A 26,515-nucleotide genomic window follows, 5' to 3' on the forward strand; every position below is an offset into this window, starting at 1 on the left:
ACAGAAAAACTTAGGAAGTTATTTACCTTGCAAAAGCACTGGAGTAATAGCCTCTGCTTCCTGAAGATCCACCATGTGTTTTCTTAATGTCCTCTTGTGTTATCTAAAAAGTTGTAACATTACTTACTTTTTTGGTAAGATCTATAACACCATTACCTTTATGTCAACATGTAACCCAAGTTTTAACCTCAGAGTTAAATGGACCACACAGATAACAGTTCACAAAATGTAATCATAATCAGTGGCTACTAATGGCCAATCTTTTCTAGTGCTCTTAAATAGACAGCCCATGTGAAGGCTCAGGGCAAGAAGAAAACTGGGAGTCTAGCTCTGCAAACACTCAGCAAGCCCAAAATAAAACAAAATAAAGAAACAAAGGAAATTTACTGAAAACAAAAACAAAAGAATGACATCTGGTATGTCTTAATGATTTGGTATGCTTCAACGGACAGACTGAGTCTCTCATTTTTAATAAACCCTGCTGTTGATGAGAAACATCCCTACTCCTGTCTTTCAGAATAATAATCTTAAAAAATCCCTCCTTACCCTGCTGACATGTTGATCATTGAAGCTGTACCACTGCTCATCACTGAATGACTTTATACAAGCATAGTAATGACCACCAGCAGCACTCCCTGAATGAACCATAACCGAGAAGAGCTCATAGATCAAAGAATTCTAAAGAAAAGAATAAAAGTAACTCAGCACAGAGGAAAAACACAAAACCCTAATTTGTATATTTCCTATTCTCTACTAAAACATAGGGAACTAACATGTTAGTTGTCCTCTGTATTTATGGCAAGTCAACTTTTCTCTAAGATCATTAAAATGGTAATTCATCACATAATTTTTATATACCACAAGTTTCATTCAGTGTATTCCTTCACATTTTAATTATGCTATAACCTCTAGAACAATGTATAACTGAAATACAAATTTATATATTTATGTAAAAAGAAAATAACAGTCTGAAATTTTACAAAGAGGTGTTAAACATGAGACCGTTCTGATATGCACATCAAAATCAATAAATCCCAAATAACATTTTTAAAATTTCAAATAAGATTCCACTTCCTTTATAAAAGAGCTAAGGTATATAATTATTTTGAACATCTTCTAATTTATTTATGTAATATCTGTGATACAGTGATCTATTGATTTGATATCTCTCAGGTATGCAAAGCTGGTTCAACATTAGAAAATCAACCTACGTAAACCACGCTAAAGAAGAAAAGTTACATGATCTTACCAACTGAACCCAGAAACAACATTTGACAAAATCCAAACCCATTCATGATAAAGACTCTCAACAAACTAGGAAGAGAGGAACCTCCTCAAATTGATAAAGAACATCTATAAAAAATCTAGACCCAATATCATACTTAATGGCGAAAGACTGAATACTTTCCTCCTGAGATTGGGAATAAGGCAAGAGCGTCCTCTCTCACCACTCCTATTCAACACTGTATAGGAAATCCTATCCAGTGGAATAAGATAAGGAAAACAAAAAAAAAAGATAGACATAATTGTCTATATAGAAAAACAGGTTGGGGGTTGGATTTAGCTCTTGAGCCACAGTTTTCCAACCCTTGTTTGAATGCAATGTTCTTTACACTAAGTTATAATGTATCCACTATATTATTCATCACAGCAATTCACACCTCATCTGTCTGCCCTGAAAGAAACAGATAATTTTAAAAGTTAAAGGGTAGTGGTAATGGTGGTGAGAATAATGGTCTTGATCTAAAAACAGATTTATGCAAGTGAAACTCCATTCTTAAATACTGCCTTAAAAAACCCCTATATTTAATACGACTCTGTAAGACTTGAGCTAGTGATCAGTCTTCACACTGGTGATTCATTATTCACACCATGCTCAAGACATCTGATCTGTAATTCTCCCCTCAATAAAGCAAATTATACAAATTTGCTTTAGAATGGTTTGATAAAACCATTAAAGAAATGGTTTGATAAAGAACCATTTGATGGTTTGATAGAATGGTTTGATAAAACCATTAAAGAAATGGTTTGATAAAGAACCATTTGATAAAAAACCATTAAAGAAATGGTTTGCCAAAATCTTAAAAATCACTGACCTAGTAACAAAAAACTTCTATCCTAGATATTATCCAGTCTTGTAGTTTTCAAATGATAATCCATGGAATTGTATCATTTTTTGAAGTCCCTTAAGGGCTGTCATGGGGAGGGGAGGAAAACTGAGGGGTCCCCTACCTAAAAAAGATTAGTTCTCTTATTGTTTCAGGAAAGGTCCCATAGCCAGAATTTTTTAAATTAACAGATCTAGTCTAATGCCTTCGTTTTGCGATATGAGAAAACTCTGATATAAGATTTAGAGGCTTGTTGCTACTTTAAAGGCAAAATGAAGTGGTTTCCTCACTACTAGTACCCTTTCCACACCACCACTCAGCTTGCTTCAGCCTCTCAGAAATTAATGCTCCCACCTGTAAGTAGTTTTTTTCTAAAGTTTAATTATGACCACATATATGCATAAAAATAATAGCAATTAAATTTCTTTTAAAGATAATTATATAGCAGCTCAGAGATTACCTTACTCTCTCTTTCAACTAAAAACCACAAATTACAAAAAGTACCTTTTCAAGCCCAGGTTTTGGAATCTTTTCAGTTCCACTATTGCTTTCAAGGCAGATCCCTTCATCAACACCATCATCATTGGAGAAATCATTGCTCATTTGATCACTGTGACAACTGCCTTCATTTTCTGCTCCACTGTCAGTGCAACTTTCAGTCTGAGGAGATTTCTTAATAAAACATAATTATCTTACAATTATAAGCTAAATAAAGGGAAAATATAAAACTTTCAATCTATATGCTGCTTTTCCACATAATTTATGATGCTATTGTTAATAAAAATACTTATTCTACTTTAAGCAAATTTATTTTCTCTTAAAAAGTGAGACCTTAAATAAAATTAAACAAAAGTGTATTTTAAAAGCATTTCTATTAACAACCTTAAAATTCTAATACAACAAATTAGTGTTTCAGAATTCTATTAAACCCCATTTATGTTTACAGCTGCAAAGTAACTATATAAAATTACCATTTCTTTCATCAAAACCATAAAAGCAGAGAACTTATGCTCCAAAATGAGCTTCTGTTGTTCTCAAATCCCAAAAGAATATCATCTCCTTTCTTGAACAAAAAGGTCAATTCAGTTTATCACTATGCTAGGTATTACAGACAATTAGAAAGAAAAACAAGACACTGTATCTATCCTCAAGAACTTTATATTCCAGTTAAAGGAGGTGGAAATGTAACAACAGTAAATAATACTTTTCCATGCTTTTATGATTTTTAAATCCCTTTCAGACAAATTTAAAGAATTCTTCCTAGAAATCCTCAAACAAGTCTTTCCTCCCTTTTCCTTTAATATTTTATTTTATTTTAAAAACTTATTTATTTATTTTTGGCTGTGTTGGGTCTTCATTGCTGCGCGCAGGCTTTCTCTAGTTGCGGCAAGCGGGGTCTACTTTTCATTGAGGTGCGCAGGCTTCTCTCTTGTTGCAGAGCATGGGCTCTAGGTGTGCAGGCTTCAGTAGTTGTGGCACGTGGGCTCAGTAGTAGTGGCACACAGGCTTAGTTGCTCCGTGGCATGTGGGATCAATCTTCCCGGATCAGGGCTTGAACCTGTGTCCCCTGCATTGGCAGGCAGATTCTTAACCACTGCGCCACCAGGGAAGCCCCTCCTTTAATATTTTAGATACAGAGTTTGAAAATTCTTCTCTAAGATGTAGGCACTTGATATGTTTAAGGCATTGCCTATAAGTTCTTGAATTAACCAAGCAATATGTAGTAAGTACCAACTTCTTGCCAAGAATTTTGTTGTAAGAACTGCACCTAACATACAGTCTTCATCCCTCAAGAAAGTTTGGTTCAAGGAAAAATGGAGGTGAAAACCAACTTGAGAATTCTACACAAAGTCCAAAGAGATCATCCCTGAAACTCCTTTTAACTAAGCCAGAACATCTTCTCTTCTTCCAAGAAATGGACCTAAAACTTCCTAAAAGTTCTGGTCAAACTTTGTATCTCAGTTTTCTTCCCTTGGAAAAGACTTCCCTTTGTAAGAAATACATTAGGAATATACAGAAAACCCATCTAATACTCATCTCTGAGTAGGAATCTCCCTTGAAAGTTTGGTATACTTTGGACAGACTTCCTAGCTTAAGCACAGGTGTTTGAGATATTATTTCAAATTAAACCTTTCAGAGAATGTTACCTGGTCACAGGTACCATTCAATGAACATTTACTTTAAGGCAATCTCATCTTATAAAAGCTATGAAAAGCAATTATCATCCTTACTTTACAGACAAGGAAAGTGAGGCTCAGAAAACATTTGCCATTTAGTACTTAAGAGCATAAATAAAACTTGAGAATGTTTAAAATTATTTTTAAGCCTCTGGGAAAAGGTATTTTTAACTATTGTGATGAATTCCAATCAGAAAAAAATACTTCATGGCAGTTTTGAGAATAAGAAAGATTTATCACTCTGTAACAACTATGTTAAGTCATTGTAAATATTCCCAATAATTAAATCAGAAGAGTTTCCAAGAGAACAGAGTGGGACATTATGAATCTTTTACTGGATAAGGATAGAGGAACCAGATAATTGGGGGAGGTCAATGAGCGGAAGAAATTAATGAGCTTTATGTGTGCCCTCAAAGTTCCATTCTCAAACTATATTTAAATAGTTTTAAATTTTTTATTTTAGAAGTTTTAATTTAAAAATAAAACTAATTAAAAAAGAAACACAGAAAAATACCTTTATTACCTAGCTTTCTAACCTAGCCAATTTAAGAGCTGGTAAACCTTAAGGGAGAATAACCCAGAAACCTTAATGCTTGAAAAAGACACTAAGACAAAACAAGAAATTAAGGCCATACTACCCAGTTTGCTCGTTCATTCAATATATCTGTTCTATGTTTATCATGTGCCAGAAACACAAGTGCAGCCCATCTCTCAACTGGTATGTTTCAATAACTAAGAAAGTTATGAAACGTAAGATTATCACACAAATTAAAGAAATAATTCCAGAATTTAATATCCTTTTTGTCATTTCAAAGAATATCACAAGTTACTCTGATCAAAGAAGAATATCTGAAGTATAATTTATAAGTATTCACCTCATCTTCAACATCAATAAATGTACTCATGTCTAGTTCCTCGGGAAATGTCATCCGATCATTCAATTTAATCCTGTGCATGGTTGTATAATCAAAATCAAATCTTTTCAGTTGTAAGGTCAGCAGATAAGGGAAATGCAAAAACCGAAGACCCTAAAAAAAAAAGTGTGGGGGGGAATCTATTGAATATTGAATATTATCTCAGATAATTAAGTATTAATTTCTAAATGGCATCTACCTTTCGTGCATCACACTTCTTCTTACAACGTTCACAAAAATATTGATTTGGGCCATCCAGGATCTCTGGCTGAATAAATGCATGCAATGCTTCCTCCTAGTTAGAAAAAAAAAAAATTGTTTTATAATTATTGTAAAGTATTATAATGTTAACGACAAAGCCCTGAATATAAAAACACTGCAATTACCAAAATACTTATATGTAGAACAGCAAGAAAATTAGGAATTCAAAATGCAAAAAGGCGGAAAAAAAGTATCAACAGCAAAATGATGTTATCATTATAAACACTTAGCAAAAAATTACTTTATTTCATTCTGTATGAGCTCTACATTGCCTAGTGTTGCACATCAGTTAGTCATTTCTACCTAATTTTCATAGACTTTATGTTGTGATTTTTGGTTAAATAATCTAATAGAAATCCTCAGTCTTTAGATTAAAAAGTAATTCCATACTTCTTAGAAAAGCAGTTGCATGTGTCATTGCATCCTTCTTGTAAAAGGAGACAATTTTAAACTGCACATTTAACAACCTAGCACTCTGAAGAATTTACACTATTTGTACATTAAAAAATCTAATAATTATCCTTAACCCCTACATTTAGGGTCAGTCAGTAAGCTACCGCTGCACTAATTATAAAGACTGAAAACCACTGTGCAACCTTCTCACTGCTTGTCAGCTACTGCTCCATTTGAAAACGTATGAGAGATGCTGGATTGTTCACCTAGTGGAACCATGTAGCTCTCTTTTCTCCATACAGCTTTAAGACAGAAGAAACCAGTATGAATATTGTTGAAGAATCAGTAGGCATAAAATTTTTATTGTAATTTTTCATCATTGATTTTTCACAATTAAAAAATTTTAGTTGATACAACATACAAGATTGGATTGCACAATTTCATTTGATGTCATCTCTTTTCCTCAGACATGGTCTAAGTAGAACTACCGACAATATTTATTACATACAAAGAAGAAGAAGTGGAATCATTAAGACAAAGTATCTTCAAAAAATTTTTGATATAGAACAAGTTGTTCCTCAAAACATAAGGGAGCTTGATCTAGCAAAATGGACTTAGTTGTAAAACAGCTAGCAAAGCATACAAAAACTACTATCCACATATTGCTTTGTAAAGCTTATTTTGGAATAAGATAAAAAATATGAAAAAATATACAAAATGCTTCTAACTTCATCCATCTCCTATTTGGTCCTCAGAACACAAGAAGAACCAATGGGGTAGGGAGGGGGACCAAGTAGCTGGCTTTTCTCCACATAATCAAGTGTTTTACAGGAGGTCATAGGAAAGGACACATTTAGAAAACGATTTTTTGGGGATTTTTTCCCATATTTTTAAGTACGAAAAAGGCAAATTCTTTAAAAACATGAGAGGTAAAAGCTTTAAGAGCAATCACATCTATAGCTTAACACAGACTGATACCAAATCAGCTGAGCTTTCCGAATGGATTACTGAACTGTTAAAACACTCAATATCTTCAAAAAGCAGGGGGAGGGTAAAGGGAGAGTGAGAACATTATGTAACTCAAATTCTACTTTACTAAACTAAGCTATATGTACGTATTGATCTCTGGCTTATAGTTCACAGCCAGAGCTATCTTTTTTTTTTTCTTCTTCTTCTTTTAAACCCGGAGAAAAGTTTAAAGAAAATTCCCTTAAACGTTTTACTTAGACACACCAACTTTTAACATTTTGCTACCTTGCTTTATCATTCTCCCACCCACACGCACATTATGTGTTTTTCCGAACCACTTGAGAGTAGGTTCATACATGCTTTTCCTCTTAATACTTCAATGTGACTTTTTAAGAAAAAACATATTCTTACATAAACAGAAGAGTTATCAAACTCAGGAAAATTTAATATTGGTAAAGTACTTGTGTCAGTTTATATTCCAATTCTGTCAATTATCCTAATAATGTCCTTTATAGTATTTCTCCCCATCCAGTACAGAATCAAATCCAGGAAAACAGACTGCATTTGGCTGTCTGCCTCTTCAGATTCATTTTGTCGGGTACAGTTTCAAAGCCTTTCTTTCATAACATTAACAATTTTGAAGAGGCCAGTTATTTTATAAAAATGTTCTGCAATTTGGGTTTGTCTGATGTTCCTTAGATTCAGGTTATGCATTCCTTACTAGACTAATGTAAGTAAGTAATGATGTGTTCTTCTAAGGGTATCACAGTCAAAGGGCAAGATGTCCCTAACATCCTTACTGGTGATATTAACTTCAATCACGTGGTCAAGGTGTTGCCCAGTTTTTTCACTATGTGGTTATTATTTTTTTCCTCTTGTGGCTAATAAGCAATTTGTAAGGAGACACTTGGAGACCATACAAAACTACTATGCTTTAAAGAACTTTCCACCTTAGTTTAGCATCCACTATTGGATTCTTGTTTAAACCAAATTTTAATATAATGTTTGTTTTATAAGCCAACCTGAAAATCTTTTGCCTTTAATAGGCAATTTAAGCCCATCCATATTTAATATGACTGATGTTTTGTTTCATCTCAGTCACTATTGTATATTTTAATTACTCTATTAAGTAATATTTACTGTGTTTCTTTTTCTACATGGTGTTTTTGCTATTTTTTACATTTTCTTTTGGTATTTAGGAAGGTTAGTAATTTTTTTCTAGTGCATTTATATGTACTTTTGTTAGTGCCCTTAATCCTTCCTTTTCCTTACTTAAGCTTTTAGTGTCTGGTCGGCCGATTTTAAATGATAGCCTTGGTCTCCCACCTATTTAAGTCTATGATCTCATTCTACTTTCCCTTCTCACTCTCTTCCTTTTTTAAGAATGGTATTCTCTGTACGTTGTTTAACATGTAACATTTCATACTTTCTTTTTTCCATGTCCCCACCCTTGTTTTATTTAGTCCTTAATTCTACAATTTAGTATATTAAATGCTCACGGTCCTTTTGCTGAAGCTTCCCCAGTGGTCTCTTGGGTGGATGGAGATCATCCTCCAACAATCTCCTCAAGAAGGCTTATGGATACAATGGTCTATGAGTTCTTCAATATTCAAAAGTTGATTTTCTATTGCCATAATAATTGAAGAAGAACTTGGCTGGATAGCAAATCCTTGGCCTGTACTTTTTCTTGATTTTCTTGAAATTGCCATTCTATTGCCATGATTTGCATGTTGCTCTTCAAAAGTATGATGCCAGCCCCATTTGTCTTTCAAGTTTAGCAGTTTACTAAAATATGTCTCAGTTGATCATTCCAGGTCCATTTTTCTAGGTACAGTGGTGCGTCCTTCAAAAGGTAGATTTAAATTTCCCCTATTTCCAGAAAGTGTTCCTGGATTATAGTTTATAAGTTTTGTTCTACTGAGTTATTTTTATTCTTCACAGATTCCAATTATGTTGGACCTCCTTTGCCAGCCTTTCCTTTCCATCACTTGCTCTGAGATCCTAATTTTTACTTCTTTATCTCATTTTCATTCTATGTTCTTCCTTAGATTTTCATTCCATTCTATTTTCTCTTGAGCATTTTATAATTAATTCTTCATTTCTAATGTAGTCTTGTCTTTTTTTAAATTTCCTTCCTGAGTTTGATCAGCTTGCATTGCATTTCTTGTTTGCTTGGTTTTTTCTTTAATCCATTTCTCTCCTTAAATTTTTGGATACCAAGTTCTGTTCTGCTTGCTTGAGAATACTTAACTTAGTCTAGAGTACTGTGTTACAGTATGCTACTTTGTGGTTATTTTTCTAAGGTTTTGAGGTTGTGTGTGTATAGATTTTCATCAGCTGAAAATGATTTAATACATATTTTCTGTTTTCTTCCAACACTGCTGCTGTGTAAGTTTGATTTTTCCCTTACTCATTTTGTGGACAGCGTTCTTTAGTTTGTGAGTACCTTCTGTCAACTTAGTGAAGTGTAATTTCTTGAATGGGTAATGGGGGAAAAGAGGTTGGTGTCTTCTTTCATTTTGCAGAACACTTTATTTTTCTTCTTCTTCTTGTTTTCTCCTCACTGCTAGGACTCAGTGGCATCACCCCTTCTCTGTTTATCTCCTTCTCTAGAAGCAAAATTCCTCTAAGGCTGCCACTTCCTAAGTTACTACACGCTCTAAAACTCCTTCCTGGTAGCTGGTACTATAAACTACCAAGTCCCAGTCTGTGTTCACTATTTTGGCACATACTGTTGTACTTTCTCTTTTTGAGGGTGATTCTGTCTTCATTTTGTTTAAGTCTTCCAGTCCCCTCTCTTCTGTTTCATAGTCTCTAAAGCATCCCACTTCATACTCTCCACATATACAGACTTGCAGCAGTAGTGGAAGCTCCACTGGCACTTGATAATTTTGCTACTTTCAGGTAATCTGAAGTTCATGTCATTGTCTCCTAGCAATCCAGAAAGTATGGGTTAGTTGGGTTTCATTTGTGTTCCTTCTAGCCTATGGTTTTGGGAGGATATGTGGAGATATGGAGATTGAGGTAGCCACCATTTTCCTTTAGATTTAGAAAACAGTTAAAGCTATATTAATAATTTTCTTTAGCTTCTTATTCATTTTGTTAAAAGTTGACCCCAGAATAATTATAAATAAAATTATTCAGTCATAAAAATTAGCTTCAATTCATCTATTCATTCAACAATTATGTAAATTATGGGCTAATGTGGTTATATACATTTGTCTTCACTTAATGTGATGTACAAGATAACTAAAAATCATGCCAAACTATATTTTAGATAACAAAAAAATAAGTTATGGATCATAAAAATGGAAAATATAATAAACATTATGCCATTATTAATACACACAAAAAAACTATACTGCTTACCATGAGCTGTCCTCTTGAGTATGTTATTCTTGTGTCATGTTTCCAAACTAGCTTTGGGTTGACTGTGATTGTTTTTCATCATTCCAGAGTGAAGATAATAGTTTTATTTTCTAGAGCTTACACCTCCTTATATATTATACAAAGTGTAATTGTGCAGAGTTTTTTAGACCCTGATCTCCAGCGTTCAGAATAGAACATAGAGAAGTCTTACATCCTTAGTTCTCTGAGTAAGAAATACAGAAAATCTAGGTACAGTGCAATCAAAAGATAGAACCAAGGAATGGTATATAAATCCTCTCACTTATTTTTACTCTTAACTTATATATATAATTCTTTCTCCATCATTCAACATCTACTTCGGCTTGAATGAAGAAATGGTTGCTAAAATATAATACTTTACTTTTCAGACTGAACTATGGAAGATAAATTAGAACCACTACTGATAACTATTTTCTAACTGATTTCGACTTAGCAATTCTGTGCTATTGAAATACAGTTACATGTCTTCCTTACAGAGAGTCAACTATCTTTCCCAGAACATATAGTTTTCTCTTTTAAACTAGGAAAAGAACTCTACTTTTACTTAAGCCATCTACTTTTAATTGCAATTGTTGTGATAACTGATGATTCACATACAATTATAAGAAATAATACAGAGCCTCCTGTACACTTTGCCATTCTCCATTTGATAACATTTTGCAAAACTATAGTATAATATCACAATCAGGATACTGACATTGATATAACCCACAAATCTTATTCCAATTTTCTCAGTTTCAGTGTACTCATTTGTCTGTCTATGTGTGTGTAGTAAGTTCTTTACAATTTTATTACCTGTATAGGCTTATATATCCACCACCATAGTCAAGAGACTGAACAGTTCCTACACCACAAGGATCCCTCATGTTGTCCTTTTATAGTAACCACCTACCCATCCTTCCCCTGGTGCCAACTAATCTACAAGCTCTGGCAATAATTAATCCATCTCCCAGTTCTAAAATTTTGTTTTATCAAGAATGTTATATAAATGGAACCATATGTAACCTTTTGAGATTGGTTTTTGTCACTCAGCATAATTCCCTGGAGATTCATTCAAGTTTCTGTGTGTATCGGTAGTTTGTCCCTTTTTATTGTTAAGTAGTATTCTATGGTTTGTTTGTACCACAGTGTGTTAAACCATTTACTTGTTGAAGGACATCTGGGTTGATTCCAGTTACAGAATATTAAAAATAAAGACATTATGAATATTTGATAAGTTTTTGTTTCTCTGGGATAAATAACCAAGAGTACAATTGCTGGAGGTTATGATAATTTCATGTTTAGTTTTATGAGAAACTGCCTGTAACTTTTCACATTCCCACCAAAAACATGAGTGATCCAGTTCCTCCACACTGTTGTCAGCTTTTTGTGCTGCCATTATTTTTTATTTTAGCCATTCTGTTGGTAGAGAGTGTTATCTTCATTATGGTTTGAATTTGCATTTCCCTAGTGATGTTGAACATCTGTTCCTGTATTTATTTGATATCTGCATATCCTCTTACATGAAATGTTGTTTATGTCTTTTGCCAACTGTCTAAATGGACTGTTATCATTTTTTACTATTGTGTTTTGAGACGTCTTTATGTATTCTAGGTACTAGTCCTTTGTCAGATATGGGGTTTCCAAATATGTTCTCCCAGTCTGTAGCTTCTCTTACCTTCATCACATGGGCTTTCAAAGAACAAGTGTTTTAAAATTTTGTTGAGATACAACTTGTCAATTTTTCCCTTTGTGGATTGCACTTTTTGGTATCAAGTCTAAGAATTCACTGCTTAACCCTTTTTCTAGAGGATTTTTTCCTGTGTTTTATTTCTAAAAGTTTGCAACTTTACATTTTTTTTAAGTCTATGATCCATTTTGAGTTAATTTTTTTACAAGCTGTAAGGTTTAAGTAAAGGTTCATTTTTGTATATATGAATTCCCAATGGTTTTAACATCATTTGTTTAAAAGACCATCCTTGCTGAATTGAATTGCACTGTGCAATTCTAAAAAAAATCAGCTGGGCATGTTTATATGGATCTAGTTCTGGGCTTTCTATTATGTTCCACTGATCTATTTGTCTATTCCTCCAATACCATACAGTCCTGATTACTGTAGCTATATAATAAGTCTTGAGATCAAGGAGACTGATTTCTCCTACTTTATTCTTTTTCCAAAATTCTCTTAGCTATTCTAGCTATTTTTTTTAGAATGAGCTTGAAAAATCTTCTCAGATTTTGAAAGGAATTTCATTAAAATTATACAATTTGGGGGAGAATCTACATCTTTACCATGTGAATATTCCAATCAATGAGGACAGTATGTCTCTCCCTTTACTTAAATATTCTTTTCAGAATTTATAGTTTCCAGCACATAAGTCCAGTACATATTTTGTTAGGTTTACACCTAAGGCTTTTTTTGCCCCACAACTATAAATGGTATTGTATTTTTAATTTCACTTTCCACATTTCATTGCTAGTATTTTTGAAATACAATTGATTTTTGTATGTTTATCTTATATCCTGCTACCTATTAAACTCACTTATTAGTTCTAGGGTTTTGTTTTGGTAAATGTCTTCATGTTTTCTATACAAAATATTATGTTGTTTAAAAAAGGTGGGGGAGCAGGTAAGAGTGGTTCAGGATGGCGGAGTAGAAGGACGTGTGCTCACTCCCTCTTGCGAGAGCACTGGAATCACAAATAACTGCTGTACACTCATCGACAGGAAGATACTGGAACTCACAAAAAAAGATACCCCACAACCAAAGACAAAGGAGAAGCCGCAATGAGACGGTAGGAAGGGCGCAATCACAATAAAATCATATCTCATAACCACGGGGGAGTGACTCACAAACTAGAGAACAATTATACCACAGAAGTCCACCCACTGGAATGAAGGTTCTGAGCCCCACATCAGGCATCCCAACCTAGGGGTCTGGCAATGGGAGGAGGACTTCCCAGAGAATAAGACTTTGAAGGCTAGTGGGATTTGACTGCAGGACTTTGACAAAACTGGGGGAAACAGACTCCACATTTGGAGAGCACACACAGAGTGTGCACATCAGGACCCAGGGGGAAGGAACAGTGACCCCATAGGAGAATGAATCAGACCTACCTGGGAAGTAATCCTTGGCATGAGTCCTCACAGAATCCACCATTAGCCCCACCAAAAAGCCTGTAAGCTCCAGTGCTGGGCCACCTCAGGCCAAACAACTAACAGGGAGGCAACTCGGCCTCACCCATCAGCAGACAAGCAAATTAAAGATTTACTGAGCTCTGCCCACCAGAACAACACCCAGCAATACCCACCAACAGACCTTCCCATCAGGAAGCCTGCACAAGCCTCTTAGATAGCCTCATCCACCAGAGGGCAGACAGCAGAAGCAAGAAGAACTGCAATCCTACAGCCACTAGAATGAAAACCACATTCACAGAAAGATAGACAAGATGAAAAAGGCAGAGGCTACGTCCCAGATGAAGGAACAAGATAAAACCCCAGAAAAACAACTAAATGAAGCAGAGATAGGCAACCTTCCAGAAAAAGAATTGAGAATAATGATAGTGAAGATGATGCAGGACCACAGAAAAAGAATGTAAGCAAAGATCGAGAAGGTGCAAGAAATGTTTAACAAAGACGTAGAAGAATTAAAGAACAAACACCTAGAAGAATTAAAGAACAAACAGAGATGAACAATACAAGAACTGAAATAAAAAATATACTACAAGGAATCAATAGCAGAATAACAGAAGCAGAAGAATGGATAAGTGACCTGGAAGACAGAATGGTGGAATTCACTGCCACGGAGCAGAATAAAGAAAAAGGAATGAAAAGAAATGAAGAGAGCCTAAGAGACCCCTGGGACAACATTAAATGCAAAAACATTCGCATTATAGGGGTCCCAGAAGGAGAACAGAGAGAGAAAGGACCCAAGAAAATATCTGAAGAGATTATAGTCGAAAACTTCCCTAACATGGGAAAGGAATTGGCCACCCAAGTCCAGGAAGCGCAGAGTCCCAGGCAGGATAAACCCAAGGAGAAACATGCCGAGACACACAGTAATCAAACTGACAAAAATTAAAGACAAAGAAAAATTATTGAAAGCAACAAGGGAAAAATGACAAATAACATACAAGGGAACTCCCATAAGGTTAACAGCTGATGTCTCAGCAGAAACTCTACAAGCCAGAAGGGAGTGGCATGATATATTTAAAGTGATGAAAGGGAAGAACCTACAACCAAGATTACTCTACCCAGCAAGGATCTCATTCAGATTCGACAGAGAAATCAGAAGCTTTACAGACAAGCAAAACCTAAGAGAATTCAGTACCACCAAACTAGCTCTACAACAAATGCAAAGGAACTTCTCTAAGTGGGAAACACAAGAGAAGAAAAGGACCTACAAAAACAAACCCATAACAAGAAAATGGTCATAGGAACATACATATCGATAATTACCTTAAACGTGAATGGATTAAATGCTCCAAACAGAAGACACAGGCTCGCTGAATGGATACAAAAACAAGACCCATATATATGCTGTCTACAAGAGACCCACTTCAGACCTAGGGACACATACAGAATGAAAGTGAGGGGATGGAAAAAAGATATTCCATGGAAATGGAAATCAAAGGAAAGCTGGAGTAGCAATCCTCATATACGATAAAATGGACTTTAAAATAAAGAATATTACAAGAGACAAGGAAAGACACTACATAATGATCAAGGGATCAGTCCAAGAAAAAGATATAACAATTATAAATATATATGAACCCAACATAGGAGCACCTCAATACACATTAAGGCAACTGCTAACAGCTCTAAAAGAGGAAGTCGACAGTAACACAATAATAGTGGGGGACTTTAACACCTCACTTACACCAATGGACAGATCATCCAGACAGAAAATTAATAAGGAAACACAAGTTTTAAATGACACAATAGACCAGATAGATTTGATATTTATATGACATTCCAGCCAATAACAGCAGACTACAATTTATACTCAAGTGCACATGGAACATTCTCCTGGACAGATCACATCTTGGGTCACAAATCAAGCCTTGGCAAAATTAAGAAAATTGAAATCGGGCTTCTCTGGTGGCGCAGTGGTTAAGAATCCGCCTGCCAATGGAGGGGACATGGGTTCGCGCACTGGTCCCAGAAGATCCCACATCCCGCAGAGCAACTAACCCCGTGTGCCACAACTACTGAGCCTGTGCTCTAGAGCCCACGAGCCACAACTACCGAGACCGCGTGCCACAGCTACTGAAGCCTGCGCACCTAGAGTCCATGCTCCACAACAAGAGAAGGCACTGCAGTGAGGCCCATGCACTGCAATGAAGAGTAGCCCCCACTCACCACAACTAGAGAAAGCCCGTGCACAGCAACGAAGACCCAACACAGCCAAAAATAAATAAGTATAAAATAAATAAATAAAATTAAAAAAAAAAAGAAATTGAAATCATGTCAAGCATCTTTTCTGACCACAACACTCTAAGATTAGAAATCAATTACAGGGAACAAAATGTAAAAAACACAAACACATGGAGGCTAAACAATACGTTTCAAAATAACCAAGAAATCACTAAGGACATCAAAGAGGAAATCAAAAAATACCTAGAGACAAATGACAATGAAAACACGATGATCCAAACTCTATGGGTTGCAGCAAAAGCAGTTCTAAGAGGGAAGTTTATAGCTATACAAGCCTACCTCAAGAAACAAGAAAAATCTCAAATAAACAATCTAACCTTACACCTAATGGAACTAGAGAAAGAAGAACAAACAAAACCCAAAGTCAGTAGAAGGAAAGAAAACATAAAGATCAGAGCAGAAATAAATGAAATAGAAACAAACAAAAAAAAAACAATAGCAAAGATCAATAAAAATAAAAGCTGGTAATTTGAGAAGATAAACAAAATTGACAAACCTTTAGCCACACTCATCAAGAAAAGGAGGGAGAGGACTCAAATCAATAAAATTAGAAATGAGAAAGGGGAAGTTACAACAGACCCGGCAGAAATACAAAGCATCCTAAGAGACTACTACAAGCAACTCTATGCCAATAAAATGGACAAATTCTTAGAAAGGTATAACCTTCCAAGAAAGAACCAGGAGTAAACAGAAAACATGAACACATGAATCACAAGGAATGAAATTGACACTGTGATTAAAAATCTTCCAACAAACAAAAGTCCAGGACTAGATGGCTTCACAGGCGAATTCTATCAAACATTTAGAGAAGAGCTAACACTCAAACTCTTCCAAAATATAGCAAAGGAAGAAACACTCCCAGACTCATTCTATGAGGCCACCATCACACTGATACCAAAACCAGACAAAGATACTACAAAAAAAGGAAATTACAGACCAATATCACTGATGAATATAGATGCAAAAAACCTCAACAAAATACTAGCAAACAGAATCCAACAGTACATTAAAAGGATCATACACCATGATCAAGTGGGATTTATCACAGGGATGCAAGGATTCTTCAATATATGCAAATCAATCAATGTGATAAACCATATGAACAAATTGAAGAATAAAAACCATATAATCATCTCAATAGATGCAGAAAAAGCTTTTGAAAAAATTCAACACAAATTGATGATAAAAACTCTCCAGAATGTGGGCACAGAGGGAACCTACCTCAACATCATAAAGGCCATATACAACAAACCCACAGCAAACATCATTCTCAATGGTGAAAAACTGAAAGCATTTCCTCTAAGATCAGGAACAAGACAAGGATGTCCACTCTCACTATTATTATTCAACATAGCTTTGGAAGTCCTAGCCACAGCAATCAGAGAAGAAAACGAAATAAAAGGAATACAAATTGGAAAAGAAGTAAAACTGTCACTGTATGCAGATGACATGATACTATATATAGAAAATCCTCAAGATGCCACCGGAAAACTACTAGAACTAATCAATGGAATTTGGTAAGGTTGCAGGATACAAAATTAATGCACAGAAATCACTGGCATTCCTATACACCAACAATGAAAAATCAGAAAGAGAAATAAAGGAAACAATCCCATGTACCACTGTAACAAAAAGAATAAAATACCTAGGAATAAACCTATCAAGGGAGGTAAAAGCCCTGTACTCAGAAAACTATAAGACGCTGATGAAAGAAATCAAAGATGACATAAACAGATGGAGAGATATACCATGTTCATGGATTGGAAGAATCAATATTGTGAAAATGACTATACTACCCAAAGCAATCTACAGATTCAATGCAATCCCTATCAAATTACCAATGGCATTTTTTTACAGAACTAGAACAAAAAATCTTAAAATTTGTATGAAGACACAATAGACCCCAAATAGCCAAAGCAATCTTGAGAGAAAAAAATGGAACTGGAGGAATCAGACTCCCTGAATTCAGACTATACTACAAACCTACAGTAATCAAGACAATATGGTACTGGCACAAAACCAGAAATATAGATCAATGGAACAGGCTAGAAAGCCCAGAGATAAACCCACACACCTATGGTCAACTAATCTACGACAAAGAAGGCAAGGATATACAATGGAAAAAAGACAGTGTCTTCAGTAAGTGGTGCTGGGAAAACTGGACAGCTACATGTAAAAGAATGAAATTAGAACACTCCCTAACACCACACACAAAAATAAACTCAAAATAGATTAAAGACCTAAATGTTAGACTGGATACTATAAAACTCTTAGAGAAAAACATAGGAAGAACACTCTTTGATGTAAATCACAGCAAGATGTTTTTTGACCCACCTCCTAGAGAAATGGAAGCAAAAACAAAAGTAAACAAATGGGACCTAATGAAACTTAAAAACTTTTGCACAGCAAAGGAAACTATAAACAAGATGAAAAGACAACCCTCAGAATGTGAGAAAATATGTGCAAACGAATCAACAAAGGATTAATCTCCAAAATATATAAATAGCTCATGTAGCTCAATATCAAAAAAACAAACAACAGAATCCAAAAATGAGCAGAAGACCTAAATAGATATTTCTCCAAAGAAGACATACAGATGGCCACGAGTCACATGAAAAGCTGCTCAACATCACAAATTATTAGAGAAATGCACATCAAAACTACAATGAGGTATCACCTCACACTGGTCAGAATGGGCATCATCAGAAAATCCACAAAAATGCTGGAGAGGGTGTGGAGAAAAGGGCACCCTCTTGCACTGTTGGTGGGAATGTAAACTGATAACAGCCACTGTGAAGAACAGTAGGGAGGTTCCTTAGAAAACTAAAAATAGAATTACCAAATGACGCAGCAAACCCACTACTGGGCATATACCCAGAGAAAACCATAATTCAAAAAGACACATGCACCCCAATGTTCAATAGCCAGGTCATGGAAGCAACCTAAATGCCCATCGACAGACGAATGGATAAAGAAGATGTGGTATGTATATACAATGGAATATTACTCAGCCATAAGAAGGAATGAAATTGGGTCATTTGTAGAGACTGTCATACAGAGTGAAATAAATCAAAAGAGAAAAACAAATATCATTTAAGAATGCATATATGTGGAATCTAGAAAAATGGTACAGATGAACCAGTCTGCAAGGCAGAAATAGAGACACAGATGTAGAGAACAAACTTATGGACACCAAGGGGGTAAAGCAGGCTCGGGGGGATGGTGGTGGTTATGGTGGGATGAATTGGGAGATTGGGATTGACCTATATATGCTTAATATATATAAAATAGATAACTGATAAGAACCTGCTGTATAAAAAATAAATAAAATTCAAAAATAAAAATAAAAAAGGGGGGGAACAATTTTATTTCTTCCTTTTATTGGTATGCCTTTTATTTCCTCTTCTTGCCTTACTGTACTGGCTATGACTTCCAGTACTGAACTGAATAAAAGTGACAGCAGACATCCTTGCCTAGATAACCTTGATGTTTTAGGGAGAAAATATTCCGTCTTTCACCATGAAGTACGATGGTAGCTCTACATTTCTGAATACATTCTTTACCAGGTTGAGAAAATTATCCTCCATTACTAGTTTTCAGATAGTTTTTTTAATCATAAGTGGATATTGAACTTTGTCACGTACTTTTTCTAAGTCAATTGATATGATCATGTGAATTTTCTTCTTTTCTCTGTTAATATGCTAGATTACAGTCATTGATTTTTTACATACTGACAAGCCTTGAATCCCTAGAATGAACTCTACTTAGACATGGTATATAATTCTCCTTATATATTGCTTAATTCTATTTGGTAATAATTTGACAAAGATTTTCCCATCTGTATGCATTAAGAATACTGGCTTGCCAGAGATAAACCCATGCACATATGGTCACCTTATCTTTGATAAAGGAGGAAAGAATATACAATGGAGAAAAGACAGCCTCTTCAATAAGTGGTGCTGGGAAAACTGGATAGCTACATGTAAAAGAACGAAATTAGAACACTTCCTAACACCATACAAAAAAACCCTCATAATGGATTAAAAACCTAAATGTAAGTCAAGACACTATAAAACTCTTAGAAGAAAATATAGGCAGAATGCTCTATGACATAAATCACAGCAAGATCCTTTTTGACCCACTACCTAGAGAAAAGGAAATAAAATAAAAAATAAACAAATGGGAGCTAATGAAACTTAAAAGCTTTTGCACAGCAAAGGAAACCATAAACAAGACGAAAAGACAACCCTCAGAATGGGAGAAAATACTTCCAAACAAAGCAACTGACAAAGGATTAACCTCCAAAATATAAAAGCAGCTTATACAGCTCAATATCAGAAAAACAAACAACCCAATCCAAAAATAGGCAGAAGACATGAATAGACATTTCTCCTAAGTAGACATATAGATTGCCAACAAGCAAATGAAAGGATGCTCAACATCACTAATCATTAGAGAAATGCAAATCAAAACCACAATGAGGTATCACCTCACACTGGTCAGAATGGCCATCATCAAAAAATATAGAAACAATAAATGCTGGAGAGGGTGTGGAGAAAAAGGAACCCTCTTCCACTGTTGGTGGGAATGTAAACTGATATAGCCACTATGGAGAACAGTACAGAGGTTCCTTAAAAATCTAAGAATAGAACTACCATACAACCCAGCAATCCCACTACTGGGCATATACCCTGAGAAAACCATAATTCAAAAAGCGTCACGTACCACAATGTTCATTGCAGCACTATTTACAATAGCCAGGACATGGAAGCAACCTAAGCGCCCACTGGCAGATGAATGGATAAAGAAGATGTGGCACATATATACAATGGACTATTACTCAGCCATAAAAAGAAATGAAATTGAGTTACTTGTAGTGAGGTGGATGGACCTAGTCTGTCATACAGACTGAAGTAAGTCAGGAAGAGAAAAACAAATATCATATGCTAACATATATGTGGAATCTAAAAAAACAAATAGTTCTGAAGAATCTAGGGGCAGGACAGGAATAAAGACACAGACGTACAGAATGGACTTGAGGACATGGGGAGGGGGAAGGGTAAGCTGGGACAAAGTGAATGAGTGGCACTGACACATATACACTACCAAATGTAAAACAGATAGCTAGTAGGAAGCAGCCGCATAGCACAGGGAGATTAGCTCCGTGCTGTGACCACCTAGAGGGGTGGGATAGGGAGGGTGGGAGGGAGATGCAAGAGGGAGGGGATATGAGCATATATGTATACATACAGATGATTCACTTTGTTGTATAGCAAAAACTAACACAACATTGTAAATCAATTATACTCCAATAAAGATATATATATGTGTGTGTGTGTATATATATATAAAGAATAGTGGCTTGGTCATAGTTTTTTGGTGTCTTGTTTTTTGTTGTTGTTATTGTTGTAGTTTTAACTGTCTTTGTCTGGTTTAGTATGAGGATAAGACTAGCTTCATAAAATACACTGAGAAGGGTTCTTTCCTTTCTGTTTTTTGGAAGGGGTTGTGTAGAACTGGTGTTCACTGTGCTAAAGATGCCTGGTACAAGTCTCCAGTGAAACCATTCCAACTTATAGATTTTCTTTCTAAGAGATTTTAAATTATGAATTTAATATCTTAAGAGTTACAGGGCTATTCAAGTCATATTAGATAAGTTGTACTTTGTGCTTTTCAAGGCATTGGCTCATTTCATCTGAGTTATCAAATTTATGTTTGCAGAGTTGTCCCTTACTATCGTTTTGATATCTACAAGGTTTGTAGTGGTACTAATTTCATTCTTAATACCGGAAAATTTTTTCTTATCTTTTTTCCCCTTCTGTCAATCTTGCTAAATGTTTGTCAATCGGATTGATGTTTTCAAATAATAGCTCTCATTTATTAATTTTCTGTTTTCAATTTCACAGATTTCTGTCCTTTTCTTTATTATGTCCTTCCTTCTGCTGGCTTTGGGTTTCTTTTGCTCTTTTTTCTAGGTTAGGTGGAAGCTTAGATTATTGATTCAAAACAATTCCTCTTTTTTCTAATGTTAAGAATTTTTGCTAAAGGGCAGCATTTAGTGTTCTAAGTTCCCCTATCAGTAGTATTGCTTCAGCTGTGTCTCAAAATTTCTGACATGTTATATTTTCATTTCCATTCAGTTCAAAGTATTTTTAAAAACATTTCCCTTGAGACTTTCTCTTTGACTCATGGATTTAAGTGTGTTGTTTAGTTTTCAAATGTTTGGTGATTTTCCACTTATCTTTCTGTTGATTTCCAATTTGACTCCAGTGTGGCTGAATAACATATACTCTATGATTTTAATTTAAATTGAGGTTTGTATGATGGCCCAGGATATGGTCTACCCTAGTATGTAGTCCACAGGCTCTTGAATGTTATACTCTGCTGTTGCTGAGTGGACCATATTATAAATGTCTGTTGGATCTTGTTGGTTGATGGTATTGTTAAGTTCCATATCTTTGTTAATTTTCTGTCTAGAGATTCTACCTATCAATTATTGAGAAGGGCATTGAAGTCTCCAACTATAATGGCAGATTTGTCAGTCTCTCCTTTCAGGTAGGACAGCTTTCACCTCATGTATTTTGCAGCTCTGTTACTTGGTACATACACATTTAGGATTGCTGTCTTCTTGATGGCTTGACCTTTTTATCATTAGATAATGCCCTTCTCTGTCTCTAGTAATTTTGCTTCAAAGTCTACTTTACCTGATATTAATATAGCCATTCCTCATTTATCTTGATTAATGTTTACATGGTATAACATTTTCAATCCTTTTACTATCAACCTGCCTATACCAATATACTGTAGGGAGTTTTTGTAGCTAGCATACTGTTGGGTCACTTTTTTTTAATCTAATATGCTGACCTCTGCCTTTTATTTGGTATAATTAGACCATTTACATGTAAATAAGTATGCTATTTTAAATTTTTGTTTTGTTTTACTTTTCCTGCCTTCCTGTGGATGACCAAAAAAATTTTTTTTAATTTTACTTTGATTTATCTACAGTGCTTTTGAGTTTATCTCTTTCAGTGGTCGCTCTGGGTATTACATTACATACACAAAACTTATCTGTCTGTTGGTCCCATCCTTTTACCAGTTCAAGTGAAGTACAGAAAGCTTACCTCTATGTCTTTTTACCTTCTCCCATTTATAATATAATTGTCTTAAATAGTTCCTCTACATACATTTAGAACCACATCAAACAGTGTTACAATTTTGGTTCAACTATCAAACATAATTTAGAAAACTCAGGAGGACAAGGAAAGCCTACTGCATTTACCCAAATTTTTGCTTACTATGTTCTTTCTTCATTCCTAATGTTCCAATATACCTTCCTTTTATCATTCCCTTTCTATTTAGAGAAATTTCTTTAGCCATTTTTTTAAGGTAGGTCTGCTAGTGACAAATTCTCTTAGTGTTCCCTCATCTAAGAATGTCTTGATTTTTCCCTTCATTCCTGAATATTTTCACTGGGTATAAAACTCTAGTTGACAGGTCTTTTCTTTCAACACTTCAAAAATATGCCACTGCCTTCAGGCCTCCATAGTTTCTGATGAAAAATCTGCTTATGAGAAATCAGAGTGCTTTTCTCCTGTAGAAACAGTACCTTTTCTCACTCACTGCTTTCAAGATATTTTGTCTTTAGTTTTCAAAAGTTTAGCTATAATTGAACTTGACGTGAAGTTCTTTTGGCTTATGTTGTTTGCTCAGCTTCTTTGACCTGTGGCTTTATGCCTTTTGCCAAATTTGGGAAGTCTTCAGTCATTATTTCTTCATTTTTCTAGCCCTGCCTTCTTTTTCCTTTCCTTCCAGGACTCCAGTGACACAAATGTTAGACCCTTTGTTATAGTCCCATGGGTCCCTGAGGATCTTTATCCCCCCTTCAGTCTATTTTCTCTGTTATTTAGATTGGGTAACTTCTATTGTTCTATCTTCAGGTTCACTGATTATACACTGTCTCTTCCATTCAGCTGTTGAGCCTATCCACTAACTTTTTGAGTTTGGTTCTTGCATTTCTCAGTTCTAAATTCCCGTTTCATTTTTTTTTATACCTGCTATTTCTTCCCCAGGACTCTCAATTTTCTCATTTGTTTCAAGTGGGTTTAGGAACTCTCACTGAAGTATTTCTATGATGCCTGCTTTAAAATATTTGTCAGATAATTCTAACATCTGTTATTTTGGTGTTTATGTCTCTTGATTCTCTTCTTTCATTCAAAATGAAATTTTCCTGGTTCTCAGAATACAGAATGATTTCTTTAATTGAAACCTTAATATGTGGGGTATTATGATATTCTGGACCCTATTTTAAATCTTCCAGTTTAGCTGGCTTCCTCTGACACTGTTCCAGCTGGGGAAAAGGTTCCTGCCCAATTACTGCCAGGTGGGAGTAGAAGTCCAATTTCACTTGGCCAATGTTGAAACTGGTGGTGGGGAGGGGTTCCTCACTACTGCTGGCAAGGGTAAGGATTCTGGCTACTCAGTAAGCCTCCGCTGACACCACCTGGGCTGTGACAGCAGGAGTATCTCATTACTGCTCCCTTTGTGGCCTCCACCAACACCACAGGTAGGAGGGGGAGAGCCTCCTTACTCCTGGGAAGCGGTGAAAGTCCTGACTCTCACCTAGGCCTCCTCTAACATTACTCCAGTGGGAAGGGAAAGGAGCACCTCCTTACTGTTTAGGTGGGAGTGTAAGGCCAGGCTCCCCACATGGTCTCTAATGACAGTTAACCAGGGGAAAGGGAGAATGGCAGTGGGGAGGTTCAGTACTGTCGAGCAGGGAAGAAACTCCTGCCTCCCTACTCAATCTTCTCTGAAATCACCCCAGCAGGGGGTTGGAGAGCCTTGTTACAACTTCATAAGGGTGGAAGTCTAGGCTCCCCACTCAGCCTTGGCTGGCATGGGTCAGGGTTGGGGCCATAGTCTTTCTGCAGTGTTTGGCTAGAGCATAGCAGTTACTGGCTACCTTTTCTCTTTCCCAGTCTTTTGGCTAGAGAGAGCAGGCTTACTAGTCTGTGCTAGTTGCTATTTCCAGCCTGCCATCATCTTCAAGTTTGGGAAATATTAGGCAAAAACAAAACCCAGGGAACTCACCCCATGTCATTCCTTGAATCCTGAGGTCCCTAGTCTTTATGCCTTTTCTCCACCTTTCAGTCTTCTTATGTTTATTTTATATATAATGTTCAAGATTTTCAGTTGTTTTAGCGGGAGGAATAGGGCAATGTACATCTACTCCATCATCCTGAAAGCAGAAGTCCCCACTTTTTAAACTGGTTCCCACTATGTCCAACCACACAAATTCCTGGAAAAATGAGGATAGAGTCTGTGGAAGAGAGTTTTCTTTATGTGATGCTTACATATTTGGACAAATTTGGACTACTGTACCATCCAAATGAGTTATGTGGTTAAGCCAGCCATATAAGAATGTCCAAATTACGTGTTAAATCAGGGTAGCACTTATGATATAAACTTGTGTACACTAAATACCTGGAACACTTACGATTTTGTAAATACTTATGAATTTAACAATTTTCTATTCAAAACTTTAAAATGATAGTTAAATTGTGTTTACTTAGGGAACAAGTACATAATCTGATCTTTCCAAAGACACTATATGGAACTATACAGCTAAATCCAATTTCAGACATTTTGTCATAATAAACAGATACTTAAATGTACTTATCCCGAAAGAAAATAAAACTACCCTAAAATAAATGGTCTAGAACAGTGTCTGCCACAGAATAAGCAACTCAATAAATACATGACAAAGGGTATCTATAACAAGATAGTGTTTAAAATTTACTATTAAAAAAATTTAAAAATAAATAAAATTTACTATTAAGTAGAAATCTTCCCTAGTTAATGTCAAACATATGAGGCTATATCATTTTTGTTTATAAAATGTTTTCATAATTCACCAATAAAAATATTTCCAATTTTTATGTATCATTAGAATGTATTTAGGAGTATCTTCTTATAATACATTCTCAAATATGCTTGGCAATGAGCAGATTCAAGGTTTCTTTGATTATAAAGTTCAGAGAGATTGGTTTCACGCAGACAGCTCTAATCAGTGAAAATAAAAGGTTGTAATTACCTAATAAATCACTGAGAATCAAGTTTTTTAAAAGATTAATATATATAATCTTTCAGGATTAATAACAAACTATGTGAAACAACAGGAAATTATAACATATATTTTAGTATTCTCACTCCCCCCCAAGGTCCCAAGGACATAAATGTTAATGTAACAAAGTAGAGACTTCCTTAAATCACCTTAATCTAATGCAGAGCTTCACAAACTACGTTCCTTAGAATCCTAGTGTCTCTTGAAATACTGACATGTCCCACAGAGAAAATATAAGATTGGTTAAACCTAGTTAAACAAATTTCTCCACTACAGGAACACTCAGGGCATTTAAAATTAAATACGCACTGTAAACTTCCCACAGAGAATTACAGCTACACAGTTTCCCAAATTTATTTAATCAGAAGCCTTCTCCCAAACATCTATTAAATCTCATTGGAGACTAGTGTTGAATAGAACTCAATCTGAGAGACAGAATGGCAGAATAACCCTTTTCACTACTTGGCCAGGTAGAATGAAGACCAGAAATTTAATAAATATTATAGTTATAATAACTAAGAAATGATTCAACAAAGAAAATATTAGGATGAAAAGCTTTTTAAAAAACTATACGTGAGGGGGCTTCCCTGGTGGCGCAGTGGTTGAGAGTCCGCCTGCTGATGCAGGGGACACGGGTTCGTGCCCCGGTCCAGGAAGATCCCACGTGCCGCGGAGCGGCTGGGCCCGTGAGCCATGGCCGCTGAGCCTGCGCGTCCGGAGCCTGTGCTCCGCAGCGGGAGAGGCCAC

General features: G+C 35.5%; 1 protein-coding gene across 4 annotated transcripts in view; it reads right to left on the minus strand.

Moving 5' to 3' along the window:
• Window positions 1-26,515, minus strand: part of USP47 (ubiquitin specific peptidase 47) — a 121,676-nt gene that overhangs the window by 27,468 nt on the left and 67,693 nt on the right. For all 4 annotated transcript variants that reach the window (XM_067749885.1, XM_067749884.1, XM_067749886.1 and 1 more), the window contains 5 exons: window positions 5,399-5,494; window positions 5,161-5,313; window positions 2,613-2,780; window positions 547-678; window positions 27-103 (listed from right to left, as the gene is read on the minus strand). In XM_067749885.1, coding sequence (XP_067605986.1) covers window positions 27-103; window positions 547-678; window positions 2,613-2,780; window positions 5,161-5,313; window positions 5,399-5,494 — 626 coding nt within the window. The remainder of the gene's footprint in view (window positions 1-26; window positions 104-546; window positions 679-2,612; window positions 2,781-5,160; window positions 5,314-5,398; window positions 5,495-26,515) is intronic.

This window comes from Pseudorca crassidens, chromosome 9, assembly GCF_039906515.1.
Source record: "Pseudorca crassidens isolate mPseCra1 chromosome 9, mPseCra1.hap1, whole genome shotgun sequence".
In the NCBI taxonomy this organism is placed as follows: domain Eukaryota; kingdom Metazoa; phylum Chordata; class Mammalia; order Artiodactyla; family Delphinidae; genus Pseudorca; species Pseudorca crassidens.